The sequence below is a fragment of the Medicago sativa genome, chromosome 7, assembly GCF_051527215.1.
Source record: "Medicago sativa cultivar Bolivia chromosome 7, Bolivia_mono, whole genome shotgun sequence".
In the NCBI taxonomy this organism is placed as follows: Eukaryota; Viridiplantae; Streptophyta; class Magnoliopsida; order Fabales; family Fabaceae; genus Medicago; species Medicago sativa.
In genome coordinates this window covers 102516746-102528812 of record NC_140755.1, presented here as the reverse complement: position 1 = coordinate 102528812, position 12067 = coordinate 102516746, and the positions used below count along the sequence as shown (strand labels likewise).

At 34.5% G+C, this 12067-nt stretch overlaps 1 protein-coding gene across 2 annotated transcripts; it reads left to right on the top strand.

Moving 5' to 3' along the window:
* The first annotated feature begins 158 nt into the window (after window positions 1–158).
* Window positions 159–11465, top strand: LRS1 (Transducin/WD40 repeat-like superfamily protein). Of its 2 annotated transcripts, XM_085725126.1 has the most exons (19): window positions 159–282; window positions 1141–1247; window positions 2321–2479; window positions 2928–2993; window positions 3085–3174; window positions 3341–3646; window positions 3823–3920; window positions 5195–5230; window positions 5306–5426; window positions 5560–5796; window positions 6487–6582; window positions 6683–6748; window positions 6900–6938; window positions 7067–7201; window positions 8038–8396; window positions 9042–9135; window positions 9456–9656; window positions 10376–10498; window positions 10987–11465. In XM_085725126.1, exons 2-18 carry the CDS (start codon window positions 1149–1151, stop codon window positions 10472–10474), a joined length of 2301 nt encoding a protein of 766 aa, XP_085581252.1. In that variant the 5' UTR covers window positions 159–282; window positions 1141–1148; the 3' UTR covers window positions 10475–10498; window positions 10987–11465. The 2 variants fall into 2 exon arrangements, with proteins under 2 accessions (XP_085581252.1, XP_085581253.1); XM_085725127.1 differs by lacking the exons at window positions 10376–10498; window positions 10987–11465 and having other exon boundaries at window positions 9359–9494.
* Window positions 11466–12067: the final 602 nt, after the last annotated feature.

The window sequence follows — 12067 nt, the reverse complement described above, 5'->3', positions numbered from 1 at the left end:
AAATTTTACAAAATCTAACTCGATCCAATCTTTTTTCACAGTGTAAAGTTAAAAAATAGTAAACTTATAACAAAAAAAGAAGTAAAAAAAAAAAAAGCACAAGTCGGGTCAAAGGATCTACCGGAATAAATTTTGACGCCCACATTGACAGTCACTTTGTTCGACATCCACCTCCTTCCTCTCTCTCTCTCTCTCTCTCTCTCTCTGAAGTTGAAACTTTGAGCTTTGTAAAAAACCTAACACAAAACCAAACAAAGTGCTTCAAATTCATCGCTGATCACGGTTAGTTTCTATCCTTTTTCTTCCACTGTTCCATCCTTTCCTTCTTCTACTTGATTTCGTTTCTTTCGATTTTTTCACTGCTTTCGATTCTTCACAGAAATTATTGCATCTCGTTATAACTTCGTTTTACCTCAGAACCGTTGCAAATCGCATAATCTTATGATCAAACCAGTTAATTTGCGTGAAGAATTATGTTTTCTGGATTTTTCTTTTTAGGGAAAATTTGGTGTATTCAATAGCTTCACCGAGCTAAGTTTGCTATGTATTATAGGTTTATGTTCGATGATTGATTAAGTAACTTTGAATTTTGGCTTGGTTTTCATTGAGTTATCTTCGTGAATTTTATATGATAGTGTTGAAATATTGAGTTAGTCGATCAAGAACTTGTGGAATTGTATATTTTAGTTCTGACTAGATTGGGTATTGAGAAGACCAAGGTTAATCTCATATCATACCAGAAAATTTGATAATATTTAATGTATATGGTTATGCCTTGCACATTTATGTATAACTGTGCCCCTCAGATATGCCTTGCACATTTATGTATAACTGTGCCCCTCAGAGAGTTCTATTGAACTGTGTACTTTGTTGGTGCCGGGTTTCGAACCAAGTACCACAAGGTTGAAAAGTAATCTTTCAACCAAATGGTTTATTGGAATACGGCTATTGAACTGTGTACTTACTTTCTTTTAAGTAGTTGGTCTTATTTCGTAATTACATCGCCTGAAATTTTATTTTCCAAATATGATTTTTTATACCGTTGATAATGTTCTGAAGTAGAATTCCTTATTTGGGATTATTTTCTTTAATTTATTCGTGGGAATACTATTTATCCTATGTAATTTATGACTTTTATAGTTACCGCAATGCACCGCGTGGCTAGTACGGGCAACGCAAACAATTCAACTCGCCCTCGAAAGGAAAAAAGATTAACATATGTGTTGAACGACTCTGATGACACAAAGGTGATCTCATTATTATTTATTTATTGGGAAATGTTAACTTGTGCCCTCTAGGTACAAGTTTAGAAGCTAAATGTAGAAACTTATTTTTGGAAATTGTGCATTCAATGTTTTGAAAAGTTAAAAACTTATTTTTTCAATACAAAACTCATGATTTAATTCTTCTTTTAGATCCTTAACTTGTGCCCTTAGGGCACAAGTTAACATGACCCTTATTTATTTTATTTGCTCTCGGAAAACAGTCAAGTTCATTATTGCTTCTTGTAATTGCATCTTTATACATTATTCTACAACTGTTAGCTAGTTGAGATTGATTTGGCAGCAATGTTGTCAAATATCGCCCATGGCGGATATCAATGGCAGGTATAGGGCTATCGCCCATGGTCAATTTTGGCCAATATGGTGGTATTTCCCGCCATAATCCGATATGACGGCGCCACATGCTGGTTGGTATGACACGGGATTTTAACTCTCTGTGATGGTCCGCCATACACCATCCACAACGCTCGGCAGTTCATAATGAACTCTTGCAAATTTAACTTGGTTGGGTGAAAATATAACTTACAATTTTAGAGTGAATCCCCAATTTCCCCTCTATTTTTTTGAAGCTAAAGTTTGGTCCTCAAAAGGTTATTGACGTCTAGTTAGTTCTCAAATTGTAGTATTTGAATGGCAAAGATTTGATCCTAGTAAACTGTATTTAGACTTTTTTTAAGAGTAAAAACCAAACAGTTAAAAATCAAATTGACGTAATAATTTTCCAAGGATTATATTGAATTTCTAAATAAAAATTACATGGTCCAAAATGGAGGTTTTCTCTAAATTTTAATATTACCTACTGCATTCATTTGCAAGTGTAGTTTAAGGCAAGGTCACACAAATTAAGAAATACAATTAATGTATTTGTATTGAAATGGTTTTTAACTTGTATTTTAACCCGTGCACACACAAGGAGAAATTTTAGTTAAACAGTAATTTTCATCTCTCGACGATTCTTCATTGTCTGTTTAAGTCAATTTTGATAGTTTTCTTAGTTTCTCAGTCTACTGTCTTTGAAAATTGGTTGTTTTCTACAGCATTGTGCAGGCATAAATTGTCTGGCCCTACTTACATCTGCAATATCTGATGGGTCAGATTATCTATTTACTGGAAGCCGTGATGGCAGGCTAAAACGATGGGCGCTAGCTGAGGATGCAGCAACATGCTCTGCTACCTTTGAATCTCACGTGGACTGGGTAATCCTTTTATTTCTTCTCATTTTCTTCCCTTCCATTTGTTTGGTGAATTTCATTTTAGTAATGCAGCAATGTTTCTTTACTACGATTACTTGAAACTACATCTGCATTTGCAATGACCCCAGTCCCCCCACCTGCAGTTTTTGGCCTTCTCATACTCAGGGTATTTTGGTGACCATTGACTTAGATTGTTCATAATGCATTTTTTAAATATCTCTAATTTTTTAAATTGACTCAGTTTTTGGCCTTTTTAAATATCAACTTCTAATCTATTTTTGACTTTCACAATTTTTTATTAGCATTGATTTGGATGTGTTACTGTAATAGGACATGGAAATGTTGATTCCTTCATACCCGCTAAACATGAAATGAAACTAATGCAACTTATAACAGGTGCACAACAGTATAAGTTACTGCTGAATATATAAACGTTTTTCTATTCTTGCAGGTTAATGATGCAGTTCTTGTCGGTGACAACACACTTGTTTCTTGTTCTTCAGATACAACCCTTAAGGTTTGTTGATTGCTTAATGTTACTTGTTCCGACAATACTATATTATGTACTCCTTTTGTTTTTTAACTGGGTTGCTGTATTTTTGTGCTAGACATGGAATGCTTTGTCCACTGGAACTTGTGTTAGGACACACCGCCAACATACTGATTATGTTACTTGCCTCGCAGCAGCTGGAAAAAATGTAATTTACTTTAAACTTCCCAAGTTTCTGATTTAGTGCATAAAAAAAGTTGATCTTCTTGTTTTACTGTGTTCCACATTGAATCTAATAGATACTTTGGTTCAATTAATAGTTTGTATCATTGTCAAATCTATTTTGTGATTCTTTAATAGTGTCTGCATTTTAGAGCAATATTGTTGCCTCTGGTGGCCTTGGTGGGGAGGTTTTTGTGTGGGATATTGAAGCCGCGCTTGCTCCAGTCTCTAAGTGCAGTGATGCTATGGTTGATGAATCTTCAAATGGTATCAATGGTTCTGCCAACTTACTACCTTCGACAAACTTGCGTACTATCAGCTCAAGCCACAGTATATCCTTGCACACTACTCAAACTCAAGGGTACATTCCAATTGCTGCCAAAGGCCATAAGGAGTCTGTTTATGCATTGGCCATGGATGAAGGTGGATCGATTCTTGTCTCTGGTGGCACAGAAAAGGTACAATATGGCATACACTCTGACTTGTTGAGGTTTTTTACGTTAATGTTACATGAGCTTTTGTTTGAAGTGCGGTTTCTTAAATTTTCCACTAGCTAGATTATGGGATATTATCTCTGACTTAAAAACATGCTTTATTAGTTCTTTTATTTATTTATTTATTTGGGGTGCTATAGGTTGTACGTGTCTGGGACACAAGATCAGGATCAAAGATTCTAAAGCTTAAAGGGCACACAGATAACATCAGGGCTCTACTTCTGGATTCCACTGGAAGGTTTGTAGAATGAATATTTAAGTTTAGTTGCAAATTTTCAGTTGACATTTATATTTTGAAGTTCGTAACATGCCGTTCCTTCAATTTATGTGTGCTTTAATATGAAAAAATTTCCTCATTTTTTTTAATTCTTCTAGTTTGGCATTTCTTGCCTTCCTACAACCTATAGATAGATAACAATACACATGATAAACTTGTAATACTTTTCTTAGAATTTGGGCTAGGCCTAACTCAAAGAAAGTTAGCTCAAGAGGTTAGGTTGCCCAAGCCTTTTAAAAAAACTATTTTGGCGATATCTCTAGTTGGTGTAGTATTCTACACTCACTTTCCCAGGAATGAACATCTGGAACATGAAAAAATGTGGGTAACCCCTATGTTGTGAATAGCGGCGCAATAGCACGCGATCACGGAGCAAAATCAAGGTCTTCTGCGATGTGAAAGGCCGGTGCAGGGTATTTTTTACGTGCGGCAATCGTAGACTGGAAGTGTCCCATCACGACCACTACAAGGTCTTCCCTCCTCCAGTCCTCCTGGATTCACTCTATCAAGTTTTTATTGACTACTCTTCGTTACGGGGCTAGCTTGTGTTTCCTGGTCAGAAACGTGAAGGACATAGAGATGAGAGAATAAGGACACACAAATGAGAAGAAGGGGAAAGATGATAATGTGGCTGCTGTGCTGTATTCCACAGAGACACACACACAGACACACACACACACGCATGCACACACAGAGAGTATTAGTTATTAATTATTTAATATCATTTAACACATATAAAATTGATTAGAATAGCGGTCATCCCGCTGAAGTTATACTGCTATTCGTGGTTTTGGACTGCTGTCTGTGATTAATAACATGGTGACCCAATAACAATACCTCTCATGCCTATGACTGGAAATCTAGAGAATGGACAAGTACAGGTAAGGTCGCACAATAACAGATTTAGGATAAGTTCTGATACCCTCTTAGAATTTGGGCTAGATTATCTAACTCAACCCCCAAAGCTAGCTCAAGAGGTGAGGATTGCTAAAGCCTTTTAAAAACTGCTTTGGCCATATGTCTAGTCAATGTGGGATCCCAAGAACTTTCATTAGCTATGTCACAGTGGAATGCTATTTGATAGTCAGTACAATGAAAGAAATGCTGTTGGGTTTTCTTTGCTATTCTATGCTGCCATGCCTTTTTCATTGAATAAATTTGTTATTTTGACTTTAAGTCGTACGTTTTTCCCCAAACAAGTCAGCTGTAATACTTATAGCATTTTATTTTTGCAGGTATTGTTTATCAGGATCATCAGATTCTATGATAAGGTAATGTATGCATACAATGTTGTAAGAATTTCTATTTGTTTTCTTCCGTGGTTGACTTATAATCTTTCCTCGTAGGCTTTGGGATATAGGTCAGCAGAGATGTGTTCATTCTTATGCAGTTCATACAGATTCTGTTTGGGCACTTGCCAGCACCCCAACATTTAGTCATGTTTATAGTGGTGGCAGAGACTTTTCAGTGAGTGACTTTCATGCAATTAACATCAATTTTTTATTTATGAATATGACTTGAACTTATTTAACATCTCCTTGTTTTGTTTAATAACTTGTGAAGCTCGTCTTTCTAATGCCAAATTCTTTTATGCCGTAAGTTATACTTGACAGACTTGCAAACAAGAGAGAGTAGTTTGCTTTGCACCGGCGAACACCCTATTCGTCAGTTGGCTTTGCACAATGATAGCATATGGGTTGCATCAACAGATTCTTCAGTTCATAGATGGCCTGCTGAAGGATGCGACCCTCAAAAGATTTTCCAAAGAGGCAATTCTTTTTTAGCTGGAAACTTGTCCTTTTCAAGAGCAAGGGTGTCCCTAGAAGGATCTACTCCTGTATGTTACATTTATTTCTGAAAAATCACCATATTAATTTTCTGTTATTTTATCTTCGAAGTGTTGTGTTACTGTGGGAATTTACTATACCATTAAATACATATTTTTTAGAAAAATAATTAATAACATGTAATACAGTATACCAAATACTCCTTAACCCGTTCTCTTAAGGCTTTGTTTGGGAGTTAAGAAGGCAAGGGAGGGAAGTTTCTCGCTTTTTTTGAGAGAAAATTTTAACAGGGGGAAGAGAATGCTTTTGATAATATTTTTTTGTGTTTTGAGAATATTAAAAAATGAGGAAAAGCAATTTGGAGAATTTGGCTAAACCCTCTCCCAATACTTTTTTTTTCTTTTTGTTGAGTTTCTCTACTCCATATAGGAGTTTTAGTTTTATGGAGAAAAAATAAACCCCCAGCAAAGTGAGGGGCTATTATCGTTTTCACTTATGTTTCTCCTTCCTGACTCCAATGCCCTCCTTTCCCTTTCTCTCCCAACTCCCAAACAGATCTAAGTAAATTTATTGATGAAGCATGTTCGTCTATATATCCCACATTATTGCTTACTATTTGTAGATATGCCTGGGGCAATCTTCTAAACAGTTATTGTTGGAAATCAATTTTCTTTTGCTTTTTTCTGTTCTGGGGAACTAATAATTGTCTAATTTGTTTTTAAATAATGAATTTTTAATAGGTTCCTATATATAAAGAACCCACCTTAACTATCAGGGGCACCCCTGGAATAGTTCAACATGAGGTTTTAAATAATAAGAGGCATGTGCTGACAAAGGTGATCACATTGTTCTTTTTTCATGTTGCTATGTCATACATTCTAATATTGTCATTCATTCTGTTGTAAATATAATAATAACCTTCAGCACTTGGTGTAGGATACATCTGATTCGGTGAAGCTTTGGGAGATTACCAAAGGTGTTGTGGTTGAAGATTATGGAAAGGTGACTACTGGTTGATTTTCATTTGCTAACTTTCATTGCATATTTGCTGGGGAAGGAACTTGCCTTTATTGAATGATGTTTGCAAATTTCAATTATAGCCAGCTAATTCATTGGTTTGTAATAGCTCATATTTTACTTGTGGACTATTTAGGTTTCATTTAAGGAGAAAAAGGAAGAGCTATTTGAGATGGTATGCTTAATGATTTACAGCATGCTTTTTATATCGAATCGTACTTTTTATTTGTTATGAAAAATATCATAATTGTAACTGTTTGTTAGCTCTGGCTGGTGTTTATTTTTCTTTCTTTGCTTCTTCAGGTAAGTGTTCCTGGATGGTTCACAGTGGATACCAGGCTTGGAACTTTGTCAGTCCATTTGGACACTCAGCATTGCTTTAATGCAGAGATGTATTCAGCTGATCTTAACATTGTTGGCAAGCCTGAAGACGACAAGGTACTGGCTCCTTTGTCGTAAGCAATTTACCTGCCCTTTTCATGAATTTCTTATTATATTGATTTTGCTCTTAGTTTTTGTATTCTGTAAGAATCCACATCGACTTCATGCAATTGTTTGCTTGTTATTGTCAACTAAAATAATCGATCTCAAGTTTATACAATTGGTGACACCAATTGTCTCCTCATATGTGGGATCCATCCAGGGACAGATCCAGGAAAAAATACATCAATAAATAAATGATAAAATAATGATATATTATTTACACTACTGTGTTTGTCTGTCTGTCTGCTTTTCTCGGTACAAATAATAGAAGTTACACAATTTTATGTGGTTATTTTTCATCTATTTGATTGAGTTTATAATTTGACAAAATTGTAAATAAAATAGTTTAAATAAAAGATATAAGAAAAAGGCTTACATTAAAACTTGATTACTCCTTTAAATAAAAATAAGAGACTTGCATAATGCACCATTTTTAGGCTAAAAATCCTCAGTTTTTGGGTCAAAAATATGGTTGGATTAAAAAGTTTGATTTTAAAAAGAGGAGACTATTTTCATGAGCCTGATATAATAGGGATCAAAAAAATTATCTTTGCTATCGTAGTCCATATACTTGCTCAATCTGAAATGATTCATATCATGGTACTGTTATTATGGGCGTGGTGGTATTCAAATGTCACATTTCTGTTGAACTGACATTGGCTGAGTTATTCTACATGTTTTGTTTCAATATATTCAAGAAGTATGGGATTGATACATGCAATGACATTTATGTAAATGTTTTCAGTAGTTTATGATCAACAATCCAAATCAATGCCTGTTACTCTGCACAGGTTAATTTGGGTCGAGAAACCCTAAAAGGACTCTTGACTCATTGGTTGAGAAAACGAAAGCAAAGAATGGGGTCTCCAGCTCCAGCTAATGGGGAATTATCTGGAAAGGATGTTGCTTCTAGAAGTCTTATCCATTCAAGAGCTGAGGTTGATGTGAGTTCTGAAAATGATGCTACGGTTTATCCTCCGTTTGAATTCTCAGTTGTTTCCCCTCCGTCGATTGTTACTGAGGGCACTCATGGAGGTCCGTGGAGGAAAAAAATTACTGATTTAGATGGAACGGAAGACGAAAAAGACTTTCCCTGGTGGTGTCTAGACTGTGTTTTGAATAATCGGTTAACTCCTCGAGAAAATACGAAGTAACTTTTTACCTTCCTCTTCATTTTTTTCTTCCCTAAATGTTGCATTAAGACATGGCTGCAGTTAAAAGAAAGGAACTTTGTTCATGAAAGTTTGCATATCTTGTTACTGTAGCTAACTTCCTAATGCTACGATGATGATACATTTATCATCATCAGCAGCATCATATACATGTGTATGTGTGTTTGTATGTCTGAAAATCATATCTTAGGCAAGGCATGTTTTGATGATTTAAAATTGGTGCTGCCCTTGTTAATGAGAATGTGACTCTAGAATGTTAAATGGAAGTACTTTGTTGCTCTTGCATTTCTGAAAAAGAAATGATGGTGCATGACACATCGTTTATACCTGACATCGTTTTCTATATGCTTGAGGAGTGTTTGGAATCCATCTTTTGCCAATGGTATCTGTTGCTTGGTCTATGTCTATGTGTTGATTAGTACATTATCTTTGAACATTTTTATGTACTTTTAATGGTTTTGGCATGAAAAGATTGAATTTGTTTACTTACTTTTGTAGATTTAGACAACAAATGGAACATTGCTTATGAATTCATTGAGTCTGATGGATATTCTTTTTAGTATGATTATCATTGATCATAGGATTCTCTTTGATATAGTTTCTTTTGTTATAACCTTTAACAGATGCAGTTTCTATTTGCAACCATGTGAAGGCTCTTCAGTCCAGATCTTGACACAAGGGAAGCTAAGTGCTCCGCGTATATTGAGAATTCACAAAGTAAGATTTCATATTTATATTGATTAAAAATTGGGAACTATATTTTGTTAAAAATCTTTGCATTTGTTGTTGACTTTGGTCATGGTTATCAAAAGGATTATTTTTTTCTTTCATTAAAGTCTTCAGTTTTTGTATTTTGTGGACTTTGGAGGCGTATTTCTCCCACATGACTATGCATTTTTGACTGATTAACTTGGCTTTCCCCTTCTTTTTGATGGTTTAGGTTATTAATTATGTGGTAGAAAAGTTGGTGCTCGATAATAAACCTTTGGATAACTTACATGCTGATGGTAATTTTACCCTTTTCTTTGTTGGTTTAGGTTATTAATTATGTGGTAGAAAAGTTGGTGCTCGATAATAAACCTTTGGATAATTTACATGCTGATGGAAATTTTGCCCCTGGCGTTGCTGGATCACAGTCACTACTTCCAGTAGTCGGGGATGGATCTTTCCGATCTGGATCTGGATTGAAGCCTTGGCAAAAGCTTAGACCTTCAATTGAAATATTGTGCTGCAATCAGGCAAGTTATATGTTCTCTTGAACAAAGTTTGGATGACAAACATGTAAAACAGTTCTCTAGATGCTGAGGTTGATCAAGTTCGTGCTTTATTTTTCAACACTTGACCTACTTTTGAATTCATGCATATGCTTTCTAGAATCTTTCCAATTTATGCATATGCCATTTTGGGTTTCTCATTTTGTTGCTTGGTGTAAGTTCTCAAATGCATCATACATCTTCAGAGTTCTACTTCATTTTGCATTGTAGTTTGATTTACGAAGCTACCATTTTGACTGACTTAAGGAATCACGATGCAGGATGTATTGATAAAATCTTGGGTGGGTAGTTTTAAATATGGTTTAAGTATTCTTGGTTTGATTATCCCGAAAATTAGCTCAAAATACCATTTACCCTTGATTTCAAATGATTGGTTGAAAAACTTGGCTTCAATTCAAGCAACAATAAAGCTTCATGATTGGTTGAATGATGACAACACTTTTTTCAATTTCACATTTTAATTAAGTTTTTGTACCTACGTCTCATGATTGGTTGAATGATGACAGCACTTTTTTCAAACTAAAGAAACATATTGTTTGACCCTAGTTAACGGGAAGTTGTTCGATTTAATTTACATTTGTCTCTCTTTTTTTCTGGATAGAATTTACATTAGTCTTTACTTTAATATGATACTTTCTCATCTTGAAGTAATGTAAATTTAGCTGACTGTTGTTTATTTCCAGGTGTTATCTCCTGATATGAGCTTAGCCACAGTGCGAGCTTATATATGGAAGAAAGGAGATGACCTAATCCTAAATTACAGAGTGGTTCAAGGCAGGTGACCTCAAATCAGATATGCATCAAAGGTTGGTAATCTTGAGCTTTGCTTGGCTTTTATCAGCTACAATGTGATATTAATGATTTAATGGCTTTGTTCCTGTATTTATTTATTTTTATTTTGTAAGAGAGAATAATTTATTGGCATCTGGAAAGGGGAAGTTTTTTATTTATTTATTTATTTTATGGATAGCATTTTTTTATTGATGCAAATCTTACAAAAGTAATCTTAGTTGATGAAACCTAATTTTGTTAATAATTTTTTCTCAATCAAATAGGAGGAAATTATCTGTGTCATGTAATAATTTCTAAATGTCTGGAACTGTTGTGTAACCATTTTATTTCCTTTCTTACGCCATACATTAAGTTTTATCAATAAGAAAAATCAAAGAAGGTAAATTTTTTGTTTAATTGACTCTTCATACTGAATTTACCATTCTACTTGGGTGTGAAGTATATACTTGATTTTTGTTGTGTCAACAAGATATTCAGACTTTATTATGGTTAAATCTCGCAGGTTTTCTTGTGATTGTCCAAAAATACCTTTGAGCACTGGTTCATCATTGGTTGCCTGCATTGATCGATGGCTTGTTAGAATGTTGTAAATTCTGAACTCGTTTGTCACCAAGTTTAGTAGCATTCTCTTGACCTGCTTGGATAGTTTTTCTTTACTAGAGAGTTGTTACTATAAATTTTGAATTATATCTAGCTGAAGTGAATACTTTTGGTGAACATGATGGAGTCATAAGTGGTCTGCATCTGACACAGAGGTTATTAATTGGTTCTATTGAGAATTACTGGGGATTATGCTGGCATATTGGGGTGTTTCTCAGGAATCAGGCGATTAATTTAAGATGATAAAGGAAATATTGTAAATTTGAACTGTGCATCAAATAATCTAGTCATAGAAATTATGTTCTACAGGTTTTGCTAATTGTTAATTGCTAGTAAAATTATTCTCGAAAGTTCAAATAAACTATTTTGATATCTAGTCTAGTATTGGTTCTCATATTTGATCCTGCATTTCTTCTCCCTTGTCCCCTGTATATATTGAAATTGGTGAGCCTTCAAACGCGTGGCCAAAGTTAAGCTTCAATTAAATGTGTGGTGAAAAATACCTTCTACCGTAAGATTTTCAACAAACCTCCTTTCCCAATCGAAAGAACAGAACAGCATATCGAAAATAACACGTCACTTGTTTATGTGGCCCAATCAGAACCATAATAAATGCCAAAAAGCAAGAATATGCTTCCATGAACCAAAAGAAAAAAATATAGGAAAATGTTACCAAGTGTTTTTATGGTATTGTTTAAGATAACAAATACTCCAGTTTAGAAATATTATTTGAAAAATGGGCAATCAACATTTTAAAACTTAAGAAATTGCATACAATGCAAAAATTATATTTTTACTCCCTCAAGTAATACTTTAAACTCAACTCCTTATTATTTTCATTTTTGTTGTAATTTTGGTTCCAATTTAAAATTTTTGCCCCGAAAATTATGTCTTTTGGTACAAAAAAAGGTGAATTTGTGAGCTTAACTCAGTTGGTAGGGACAAATGCATAATATATGCAGTGGTTGTTCGAACCCCGAATA